The sequence below is a fragment of the Diadema antillarum genome, unplaced genomic scaffold (genome assembly GCF_040938485.1).
Source record: "Diadema antillarum isolate AM-2024a unplaced genomic scaffold, OU_Dant_1.0 seq00001954_RagTag, whole genome shotgun sequence".
Taxonomy (NCBI): domain Eukaryota; kingdom Metazoa; phylum Echinodermata; class Echinoidea; order Diadematoida; family Diadematidae; genus Diadema; species Diadema antillarum.
Window position 1 is genome coordinate 109,495 of NW_027272614.1, and position 12,657 is coordinate 122,151.

Here is a 12,657-nt window from a genome sequence, read left to right on the forward strand (position 1 = left end):
CACATGCCACTTTTAGTAGACTGGAAAAGGAAGCACAACTTTTCATCTCAGGCAGCATGCACTTTTTGTATAGCTGTACCTGAAGCTTTTCCTCGGGGCGCAGTTTCAGTCAGTTAGCCTTAGTCCAAGAAAAGCCTTCAGAAATGTTATGATACACTGCTTTGATATTAATGTGTATTCGTGCAATTTGTGGAGTTAAGCTGGACTCTTCATTTGTTGGATGTTACGTGTATCGTAAATGGTGTTTTGTGCCTTTAGGTCTGGGAGACGCCATTTTTCGTAGCCCTCGACCACGACAGACGGCGTGTAGTGGTGTCCATCCGCGGGACCCTGTCCGTTGCCGACATCGTTACCGACCTGAGTGCGGATACCAGTCCCATTCACACCGAAGATGGATCAATGGCATACAAAGGTCATAAGGTCAGTGATATAGTGATATTATACCTTGTCCACTCAAAAACGTAGTCTTCTCAGCCAGTCTGTTTCTGAAAGTATTTTGGGTTGTGTGCCATTTACAAACTGTTTTGAATTTGCATCGAGTGATGAGTTTTAATGTCAGGCAGCTGCTCCTACTTTGTAGTATTTTGCAAAAGATTAAAAGTTTTTCCCCAATTTGTCAAGAAATTTGTCAAAAGATCAACTCTATGTAGGTATGAAAATCAGTATTAAAGCACACCTCCCAACCATTCTGGATCTGGAGGAAATAATCTGAAGTTTGACCATTCCCAGTCCTTGTTTAAGGTATGAGTTTCTTATTTTACTTGATAACTTTACTACACACCATGGGAACTGCTCTTTCTTTCCTACTTTTGAGCAAAATCATCCTTATTTTTCAGTCAGAAAGGTTGGTATGTCTGTTAGAGGAGTGATGTTCACTTAGAGAGAGACAAAAAATACACACATGAACAGAGAAGCTAGATCCCAAGTTGAGCAAAAATGTCAATTTTCTAACCTTTCCCAAGTTATTACTAGAAATACTGATTTTTTGAGAGGAAGAAGGGATGAAACTTTAATTCACAATGTTTTAGGATATTTATTTGTCTGAACATGATATTCAGTTCATTATTACTTTTGACACAATGATGCATTTATTGCAGAAATCACCTCTATGAGTGACTACTTGTGGTGAGCTATAAAAATGCTCCTCCTTTGCAAATGACACCTGACATATTTGTCTGTGGTCATCTGAGCAAAATCCCACATCCAAATAAAGACAAATGAGCCGCTAGAATCACCATGACGATAAAAAGGAAAAAAAAACAGTGGCTAGCCATCCGTTTCCTGTCACATGATTGCTTGAGTGCCTCATGTGACGGATGAGCCGAGACTAGGATGACGCTCTTTTCGCGGTCCATTTAAGACGATTTACACTGCATCATCGCAGACACTTCTCATTTCTCCATCCTGTTCATATCAGCCCAGAACCATGTTTACTCTTTTCCACTTCATGTGACATGATATTATAATTGGCGTTTGACCACTTGCAAGCAAACTCAGAGGATATTGAGGAATGCACTTTTAAAGTAATGTCATGTTGTGTCAGCTTTCACAAGGCAATGAGAAGTTCATATAAATTACTTTGTTGGCATCTCTGCATCGTTAAAGGGCAAGTTCACCTTCATAAACATAAGGATTGAGAGAATGCAACAATGTTAGTAGAACACATCAGTGAAAGTTTGAGGAAAATTGGACAATCGATGCAAAAGTTATGAATTTTAAAAATTTTTGTGTTGGAGCCGCTGGATGAGGAGACTACTACAGCTTGTGAATCATATGCGTACAACAGTATAAAGAAAATATAAAGAAAATTCAACATATTTTCACTTTTTTCACATAATAAAAGAGCACTTGACTTGGCTCTTTCTAAAGGCAGGGGGAATAATATTACCCATAACATTTGTCGGTAACGAGTCGGGGGAATGTGAACTTTTTTCATAAGATGAAATTTTGTGAAATTCTCTTTATATTTTCCTTATATTGTTGTACGCATGTGACATCTAAGTTATTCACACACTGCAGTAGTCTTCTCATCCAGCGGTTACTGCACAAATACTTCAAAAATTCATAACTTTTGAACGGATTGTCCGATTTTCCTCAAACTTTCAATGATGTGTTCTACTAATATTGCTACATTCTCTCAATCCTTATGTTTATGAAGGTGAACTTGTCCTTTAATATCATTCTTGTGTTTATTTCGTTTGTGTATTCTTTGTTTATTTTGAATTAATTTGATTGGGGTGTATGCAGTGTCGGTGTTGATCGTGTGGTTTTTTTTTTTTGGGGGGGGTGGGTCTTTTATTATTTCTTACATTTGCAAGGGGATTTATTTCTGTGAATGATAAATGTATTATCAGGCATGTTGCCATTTAATTATCCCATTTGATGCCTTTATATCATTTTCCTTACAGATAATACATTCATTTAATGAACTATTTGCATGTCATTCCAATGAGAATTGAAGAGTGCTTCAAGTTTGTATAGATACAGAATTAGTCAAACTACTTTATTTCATTCAAAGATTATACAGTGGATGCATAGTGTTGAAAATGTTACAAAAACTCAGTAAAGACATACATGTACTGTAAAATGGACATTTTTGTGTGAGCAGTTTTTGTTGTTTTTTCACTCAGCTGGGCAGAATGAATTTCACATGTTATTTTGTTTTTTCTTTGAATCAAAGAGACAAAATGTGAGTACCAATAGCATGCAAAAATATATGCACGCTTTTATTTACGTGTTAGTTTCACGTGTGAAATGCATAAAAATTTCCATTTTTACAGTAGATGGGGGAAAGTCTGTGGAGCTGTTACAGGTATTTGTGTGTACACATTGTCTGTCCTTGTGTATTTACCTCATACAGGGTATGGTGGAGACAGCTAACTACATCAGAAGAAGGCTCATAGAAGACAAACTCCTCCATCAGGCTTTCACAGCTATGGAGGTAACACACTGATTTTAAGAAATTGTTGAGTCTTTTGTGCTTCCCGTTTCATTTTCTTGCTTCTCATATGTTGTTTTTTGATGTGGCAACTGAATTTATTTCCTGTGTGTTCTATAGAGTACTATTTAGTGATCAGGTTGTGTGCCTGTGATTATATTTCATTAGAATCACTGAGGGGATGAAGAATGTGGCTAAATTTAGATTTCAAGAGGTTTTCATCGCCATGAATGCTTTTCTTGTTTATAAAGTTCTGCTGTATGAAGGTAATATATTGTCTTTTCCTTTCTTCAAGAAAAGATTGATATTGTATGGACATCTATTGCAAACCCTTGCCATGTTTGCATTGCGGGGGGTACATAATACTGTGACAGGTTGTAGCTAATGAACTCATTTTTTTTTTTAAGTTTATAGTTTGTGTACAATGCAGCATTACGTCTAGATCCTGAACAGGGAATGTTTTTGGACTTTGTCATAACATTGAGCCTCGCATCATTGCCTCCTGGTAATCTTAAGTTTTTGTTGTTTTTTGGTTTATACCCGTAAAGTCAGGGAATAGGCAAGTTATTTTCAAGTAATGTCTTCAGAAACTTTTGTGTGCAAATCTTGTACTTTTGAGAAATTGAGTTCAGCCTATTTTTTTCATATTCTGCATGAGATTGATTTCTTCCACAAAACTCCAAATTTGTCAACATGACAATAGTGATTACAGCCCCCAGTCAGCCTACCAAGTTTACTCATATTACAATAATTTTGATAGAGACAAGTTGAAATTCATGAAGATTTATTGTTGTATTTTTTGTATCAGCCGTTATGAATAAATCCACCCCCTCTCTTTCTCTCTTTTCTGTATTTCTGCCTCCCAGGGTACCAGTGAGTACGAGTTGGTATTGGTTGGTCACTCCCTAGGAGCTGGGACAGCTGCCATTCTGGGTATCATGCTGCGGCCCCGCTATCCCACTCTCAAGGTGTATGCCTACTCGCCTCCTGGGGGGTTGCTATGGTGAGCAAGGCATCAACAATCCTGGTTTGAAGGATGATGATGCATCAATGATGTTACTCATTCATGATTATTGAGAGGACCTTTGATAGGACTGGAGTGTAATGAAATGCGAATCTTTGTACAGTTATTTGCTTTGTTGGAGAATATCAACATTCATTTATTTAGTAGTTGATATTTGAATATTGATTGTTACTGTGTTTTCCAAAATTGAATTGATTTGCATAGTTTCTCCTCTGAATTTGAGATGGATATAATGTTAGTTTATGTTTCATCTTGATCATCTGGTATTCAAATGACAACAATATGTGACCGTGCACCTCAAAACGAACATAAAGTCGCACACACTGATTTTGTGTGAGGACTGAAAATAAGTGAAACGGGTCAACCTAGCCGAACTTGACTTTTTCATATTTTCTGAAAGAGCGGGTCTTCTTTTACATTATGCTAACATTTGGTATCATGAAACGGGCAGGAAAGTGTGTTTGTTTAGCAGTTTATCTTGAACATTTTTGGTAGAACAGTGTGATTAGGTGTGTCTTTAGAACCCCTTTTTCATTTCTGAAAAACCTTGTCCACACTCTTCGCTTTCAACTCTAATAACTATGACAGGATAGTGCTACTGCTTTGAAAGTTGGCATTAATTATGGACAGAATGTGTTAATGAGGCATGCTTAATTTTAGTTTAATCTGATAATCCCTTCATTGTTGTTACTCTGGTGGTTTACTTCCTGTTTTTTGTCCCATTCATCGCACAGCCAGCACGGTTTGGTAAAGATTAAGCGCTTGAATAGACACTGTACTTCAGAGCCTCTTTTCTCAGTTCACACTTTTCCTGAGTTTGTGCTTTCTTTCCAATATTTAGATAGGTTAAGAGAGTCCATTTGATTTGAGTTATACATCATTTTAAAGCTTAAAGTCTGCTCTTTCAGAATATGGTCTTAACTAAAAATTCATGTCTGGCGACTTTTTGTTTGTTTTGAGGTGCAGGGTCACATATTGTGCTGTTTGTGATGTCATATCTAATTTAATCATTCACTGTTATCACAAAGCAGAATCTCACCCAACTGGCAATGCAATCACACTATCTACATGCTGTTATCAATGTCATCTTTATAATTGTATTTAATTAATAGAGTGTAACCTGGTAGTCTTCATATAGACAAGTCATCCCAAAACAGGTATGACTCTACAGAACAAATGGGCAAAAGAGGATGAAAGGGTGTTCAATATGTTGAATTATTGGTAGATGCAGTTGATCAGTTGTTGATTGAAGTGCAGATTGTTACAAATGGATGTTGTAGGTGACTCTGACTGTGGTAAAATTGGGGGTTTTAATATTTGAAAATGGAAACACTTTGCATTTGAAACTGAGGATGTGAGCTCCTTCTAAATTATGTTTCTTGTGTTTGTTTTCCATGCAGCAAAGAGGCCTCAGAGTATGCAGCTGAATTTGTGACGTCCCTGATTGTGGGCAAGGATGTGGTGGCCAGAATTGGGCTCTCCCAGATGGAATTCTTGAGAGCAGACCTACTCAACTGCATCAAGATGTGTCGTGACCCCAAGGTGTTTCCCCAGGGCACTCTTTACGTATTTGTTCCTTGCATTTCTGTCTGCATCAGAAACTAGCTGCCTTCTTCATTAATCGTCCTGAGAAGCCAGCTGCAATGTTTGCAGATTTTCACTCAAACAGAAGTATGATTGTGATGACAGTATTGATGACTAAAGACTCAATTTTGATTTCATTTCCTGCTGGTGCATTCTTCATGATTTTACAGTACCATTAACCAAAGCCATTGTGACCCACAAGATGAGACTGACTGGCAGATGGCAGTGCAGTCTTTTCATTTTGCAAAGTCATACCTCAAAACATATATCATCACAGAACAAAACTCTTAGCTGTGTGTATGTGTATTTGTGTGTTCTGTTTCGTAGTTGTTTGTCTCATTAGTTCTGTCCTTTTATTTTTTCATCATTTTTAAAGATATTATTATAAATATTTATATTTATGATGTTAGTTTATTATTGATGAATGTTTATTATTATGATTTTTTTTCCCTTAACAATTTGATTGTAGAATACCTTTTTCCTTCTTTTTTTTTTAGCATTACTTGTATTAACACTTGTTCATTATATCTTATATCCCATGTTTGCAGTGGAGGGTGATATTTGGGGAGCTACTATGCTGCTGCTCTATCCGTTCCAAAAACCTGGCCCCTGTCGAGGATGCAGACGCACCATCACCGTTGCCATGGCGACTCAACAAAGCCTTCCATCCAACAAACCATGAACTGGTCCTCAGCACGCACAGTCCACTGTACCTACCAGGTCGGATACTGCAGGTTGTCAGGAACAACCCCAAGAGAGAAGGGTAAGGAGGGGAGGAGGAGGAGGAGGGGGGGGGGGGGGGAGGGGAAGAGGAGGAGGAAGAGGAGGAGGAGTGATGATAGAGAAATGGGGGAATAGGCAAGGAAAATAAGGAGGAAAGTTAGATAGGGAGGAACATGTGACCTAGGATAGAAGAGGGGGTGAAATAGAATGGGAAAAAATCGTAAACAAATTGATCTACATGTAATTAACATACCAATTTTTTATATTAATCTATGCATTCTCATGTTTCACACTTATACATGAAGGCAGCAGATGCTATGATAGCAATGACAGTGGTTATGATGATGATGATGATGATGATGATGATGATGATGGTGGTGATAACCAGTACCACTATTATTGTCGTTATTACTTTGATATTGCTGCCGATATGATTATCATGTGTAATGGAAGTATGTATTACAACATGTTGATTACAACCAAAATAAAATTGATGGCAATACTCTTCACACCCACTATGCTAACACTAGAATCTGGCTGACTTACCATTCTCATCTCTATCCTGTGTGTTTTTGTCTACCTCCCTCTCTCCCCCATGTTGCTGATTGATCCAGTATTAGTAAGAAGGAGTGTGCCTACTATGCCATCTGGAGGGATCGGGAAGACTTCAACGAGGTCCTCATCTCTCCTGTCATCATCAACGACCATCTCCCTGGTGGTGTGAAGAAGGCTGTCGAAAAGGTGCTGCATTTTTCTGTCAGAAATGCCAATTGTTACTTGTTTTGCAGTATTTTATACTGTGATTTTGTTTTTGTCTGTTTGTTTTTGTTGTTTTTTTTTCAAAATATTCTGCAAATTTGATAGAAGATATTGTTTTATGCATAGTGTCTTACTACATATTTCTACTGCTGGAAAGGTAAAAATACTATTTTTCCGCCAAAAGAATATGCCTATTCAGCCCTGAGAATACTAGAATGCTGTTTACAAAGTTGGCATCTCTGTAATGTGCGTGTGATATAATGTGTTATTTGTCTGTCTGTGTGTGTGTGTCTTGTGCAAGTAGCCAGAAAGTCCATTGTATAAAACTGCATTACTCAGCAGGAGTATTAATTTTGATGAAGCCCATATATCAGTTTGTGTACCTGAAATTATTGATTAAAGAACAAAAAAGTGTATTTTTTTTGTTGCTTCTGTCAATGTGATCTTTACTTTGTAATTTGTATTTTTCAGTGCCTGGAGTATGGCAAGCGGCATGGCCTTCCGAAACGTTTCTCCCAAGTGGGCAGAACTCCGATGCACGATGCCCCTCAGGACCAGGATCACCCCCACCCCGCCCCTGTCCAGACCCCCTCCTCCTCCTCCTCCCAGTCCTCCTACCTGCAGATGAAACCGGTGAAGATGAAGAAGGAGAAGAGCGGTGGAGCTGCAGTGCACTTCCAGGTCGGTAGGGCGGGGGATGAATGTTGCACATAGCAACCACATATCTGTGCCACATTTCACAGATAGACTTGGCAGAATTAGAAGTTACTGTATAATTGTGCCATATATTTTGCAAATGGGGACTTGAAAGACAATTTCATGAGTGGTTCAATTTGGGATTGAGGACTAAAGCAAAGGGATGAGAAACAAGTATCATCCCTTTTCACGAGTAAAGTTGAGTGATTTTCAACCTAGGAGATGACATACATTGCAAGTGTGCAATGTTCCTATTTTTGCAGAAATTAGTAAACTTTTTTTTTTGCAAATGATTGACAAATTGCCCTACATTGACATAAATTATTTTGTCAGTCAGTTGCAATAAAGACAACTCGATGCAAGAATTTCATCTATTTGAATAATTAGTTGATTTGCCAATTTGTGAATATTGAACACTGCTGTCCATGAATGCAGTTTACCATGCTTATGTCTACCTGCATGTTGTTGTTTTAGCTGTTGAGTTTTAAACACAACTACATTTAATAAGATGTATGATTAGTATCTAAAACACTTCTTACATTTGGGACGATCTCCAAGTATTTGTGTGCATACAACTGTATGAGAGACAGAGTGTGTGTTTCTCTTTTTATCATGTGTTAGTGTTGTAATCTTTTTAAGCAAGTCAAAAGCTCTCAGACTATGGGTTTTGACAATGTGACCAATTGTTGTGAGCAATCGCATTTCAGGACTCGCCCACAAAGTCCTCACCGTCGACCAAATCATGGCGATCCGGTGTGAAGGCGCCGGAGTCCAACAACAACCAACGTCCCTTCACCGAGCTGGTCTCAGCCGAGGACGAACAGCTGCCTTTCTTGCCCCACTCAACAGGTGAGTTCTCCCAAAACTTCAGACACATGCTTGATTTATTGCAGTGTTGCGATCTAATTTCTGGTCATGCAATGCCTTTGTGTCTTTGGGTCTTGTTTTTCTAGGTATGCACTTTGTTTCGAATGCTCACAAATGCCACGCACTCTGTCTCATTGATTGTTTTTCTCTTTTTTGTTGTTGTTGTTGCAATTGATAGCATTATTGATTTAAATGAATAGAAATATAGTGTACCCTTAAATTAGAATATGTCTGTCCACATTTAACCAAGATTTTATGAAGAGATAGCATTGTGCTGTACCCTTGCTTTATTTTCAACATTGTTTCATTTGAATTGTAAGGAGAAGCACCACAAACAATGTGCGTGTCTGCTTAATTGAATTTCATTTGTGACTTTTTATGTACAAAAACATTATCTGAAATGCCAAATAGATAATAGTTCTAGTAATAATAATCTGTTTTACTAAATGTGCACCTCTTTAGGAACCTAATGTTTTGAGCAAATGCTTGTAATAGTAAAAAGATTATGATAGAATATGAGAATATGATTATGAACACTACGATATGTCATGGGACATATTCTGAACAATTGTTGAAAGATTTGTGGGATAATTCTTTGAAGGACAAGTAATTATGTCTGCAACTTGAACAAGGTGTTTTCAAATATGGTGAACTGTCGTTTCAGTGCAAGCTTTTTTTATTTGCCATGACTACTGTTGTCCACTTTTGATTCTTTTTAACATTCTCCTTTTGATGTTTTCTGATCTGGGGCACTTTGGAATTCTAACCACTTTCAATCAAGAGCTTCCTTTGCCTCTTATGGCAAATTTAACTTTTATTCCAATTTTCAGTCTCTGATAATCTAACCTTTTCCGCTTTTCTCATGTCAGTCCTTGTAAACATAATCAGTTCTATAAGAAGTGTTATTTCCTTTACTACTTAATGTTGATATGTAACTGACACACGTATCTGAAAGAACCTATTGCTAAACTGACCAGTCCAGATCATATAGATACTTTTTTCATGGGATGGGTTTTCAGGACTTGTTTTGGGATGTTTTTGTTTTGTTTTGTTTTGTTTCTGTTTTTTGTTTTTGTTTTTGTTGTTGCCAAAAATGTCAAAAAAAGTCTCCTGCTCTTTTATGTAACTTCAAATACACAGGGATATGTTATTAACATCCTTTAGTGAATGGTGGGGGAAAGTGTTAAAGCTCACCTCCATGTACGTGGCACAGATCACCTTGTTGTTTGTAGACCCAGTCCCTGCCCCCCAAATTAGATTTGTTGGTAGGAAGTACACAATGTAGTAACAGGTGATGACATTTGCACTGCTGCTGTGTTCCCCCCAATACCACATCCTCCACCAGCGCTTCGTCCCATTCTTGAGGAAGGACAGTCAAATTTGCCCACCGTGCCAGGTAAATGATCCACTCCTCCCCCAACCCCCCCCCCCCCCATCCTCCCTGCATCCACCATCACTGCCCCCATTGCCTCCTCCTTGTCTCTGTCCATCTCCAACCCTACCCCAGTCCTCATCTTGTCTTCTCCTTCTTGCTTCCCTCCCACTCCTCCGCATCTTTACACCACCTGCTCCTTCTCCATCATCTCCCCTTCCACCTTGCTCCTCCAGCCTCACTACTTACCCTCCCATTTCTTCCTTTTCTCCATTTCTGTCACCATCACTTTACTGCTAACACTCCTCCCATTCCTCCTCCTTCTCCTCTTTCTCTTTTTCTCCATCTCTTATAATTTCTTCTTCTCCCCTCCTGCTCTTCTCTTGATCCAGTGTATAATAAAGTCATGTCACACATCATCAGGTATAAAACATATTCATATGCCATCATTTACCCCCTGTCATATCAGAATTGCATCCACAAATATCAGGCAGGCCCACTTGCACCTGTTTTGTTTTGTTTTGTTTTTCCCTGCTGTTTTGTTGGTTATAAGGATATTATGAATATGCATTATACATGTAGTATAATTGCTTTTTTGGTCCAATGCTGCTATTCTTAAAAGGTCCATTCAAAAACTAACAAATATGAGCACACATTAATTTTATAGATACTTTTTTCTTAATCCCAAAATAGTTTATTTTTGTCAGAAAACATAGTATACTAGTAATTTGATGATTATTAGAAAAGAGAGCCATGGTAGCCCTGTGCAGTTGATATGACTGTGTGTTATTAACATATTCTGGCTACCGTAACTCTGAGCAAATCTTGTAGAAGTGATAGAACATCTGTAATACAGAGAACAAGCACGGTATGGCAGAGACTCTGCATCTAACACATCTCAGTTTTTGACACACTAATAAGCACACATGGATTTTAATGTTAAGGCACATGGAAATGGGTGGTTTTCTCCCCCCGTCTTTTGTGAGACTCTTCTGTGTGTGTGTGTGTGTGTGAAAATGTATGAAGTCATATCTTTTATAAATACTAATCCATCAGCTGTAATTATGACTAATGCCTGCTCTGACTTATCTGGGGCCCGTTGCATAAAAAACTTACCGCAGCGGTAACTGCCTATTTTCTGCGGTAAGTAGGAAAACTGCGGTAAGTATAAGATTCAGCTAAAATTTGCGTTGCATAAAACAGTTGCGGTAAAGTTACCGCTCCAAAGCTACGGTAAGTGTGAAAAAACTGTGGTAACTTAACCGCACCTACAAAAGATGCGGTTACTACCATAGTGACAAACAAAATGGCAGCTGTGCTACAAGCATTTCGAGCCATTAGAGAGAGGGAGGAGTACGAGAGAGCAAGAAGAAGGGAGAGGGTTTTCAGAGACCGGAATCACCCGCTAGATGTTTACAATGATGAAGACATATTTAGGAAGTACAGGTTCACACGCGAAGGGTGCATCAGGATTATTGACATGGTGGGTGATTCTCTCAAACACAACACAAGAAGAAATCATGCACTGAGCCCCAGTCAACAAATCTTTGTGGCATTGAATTTTTTCGCCACTGGGGCCGTGATCGACACCACATCAACTGTCCATGGAATTACAAGGAGCACCGCCTCCAGGGTCATACACAGAGTATCTAACACTCTCGCCACCTTAAAGGATGAGGTAGGTCTTGAGTCTACTTTAAAAAAATAAAATAAGAATTAAGATTGAGAATACTAGAAATAGAGTAAGCCTAGACTCATGTCTACTTCCATGACTACACATGAGCAGTGTCTCGTCTAGTAAAAGGCTTCAAATCATAAGCCCCTAGCTACTACAATGTTCTACTACTACTACTACTAGTCTTAATCTGTTGGCTAATTTGTCGTCAAATGGGTAAAAAGCTCTGACAAATACTATAAAGCAGTCCTACCATAAAGTATTTCATAAGTTATGATATAAAATGAGTTAAGAAACGTGTGTGTGTGTGTGTGAGTGAATTGGCCGGCTGGTACTCGATAAATTTTTAGGGCGTAGTTAGCCCGGCCGCCGCGGATATAGCAGTCACCAAGTCTCGACAGCGCCGGTATCACCCGCGACATACACATGCCCGATAAACGCCCAATTTCTTTAAAATACATGGCTATAATTACAGTCTTAATTAGACTCAAAAGCTACCCATGAACCTTGCAGTTCTATCATTACGTGACTTGAAGTAAGATAGCTTAGTTTATGGATGTATCGAGTGAACATTGTGAATCGGATCTTCCGAGTCGTCGCCTCAGTTAATTTAACGTCTTCAGTCCCATACAATCACTTTCATGGGGTTCTGCCTTTGAGCTGGAAGTCTAACATGCGTTTAACGCGCCTATGGCGCGGCGTACTAGTACACGGTAAACACTGTCTTGTCAACTATGCACTGTTGGTTGGTGTTTCAGTCGTATACAGTTAAATGATTTAATTTACTTCAAATGTGGTTTACGCGAGCTCTGCCTCTTTGCTTTTTTCTGTATTAACAAATTTTCCATGAAAATATAAACAATACATAAACTTACTTTATTAGCGTTGGCAAGGTAGTCCACACTTGCCCCTAGCCTTCACCACTCGATCGAAATGTACATGTGATGTGTACCTCGGCGTCGAGTTTCGTATAATATAAACAGTACATCACGTCGGCTTTACTATCACGTACGTACTCT

At 38.6% G+C, this 12,657-nt stretch overlaps 1 protein-coding gene across 1 annotated transcript in view; it reads left to right on the forward strand.

The window, feature by feature from the left end:
- LOC139713371 (uncharacterized) overlaps window positions 1-12,657 on the forward strand; it is a 134,532-nt gene that overhangs the window by 99,653 nt on the left and 22,222 nt on the right. Inside the window, exons 10-17 of the mRNA XM_071625108.1 lie at window positions 259-420; window positions 2,861-2,941; window positions 3,805-3,941; window positions 5,363-5,504; window positions 6,095-6,309; window positions 6,884-7,010; window positions 7,500-7,709; window positions 8,432-8,573. Of these exons, the coding sequence (XP_071481209.1) occupies window positions 259-420; window positions 2,861-2,941; window positions 3,805-3,941; window positions 5,363-5,504; window positions 6,095-6,309; window positions 6,884-7,010; window positions 7,500-7,709; window positions 8,432-8,573 (1,216 nt within the window). The remainder of the gene's footprint in view (window positions 1-258; window positions 421-2,860; window positions 2,942-3,804; window positions 3,942-5,362; window positions 5,505-6,094; window positions 6,310-6,883; window positions 7,011-7,499; window positions 7,710-8,431; window positions 8,574-12,657) is intronic.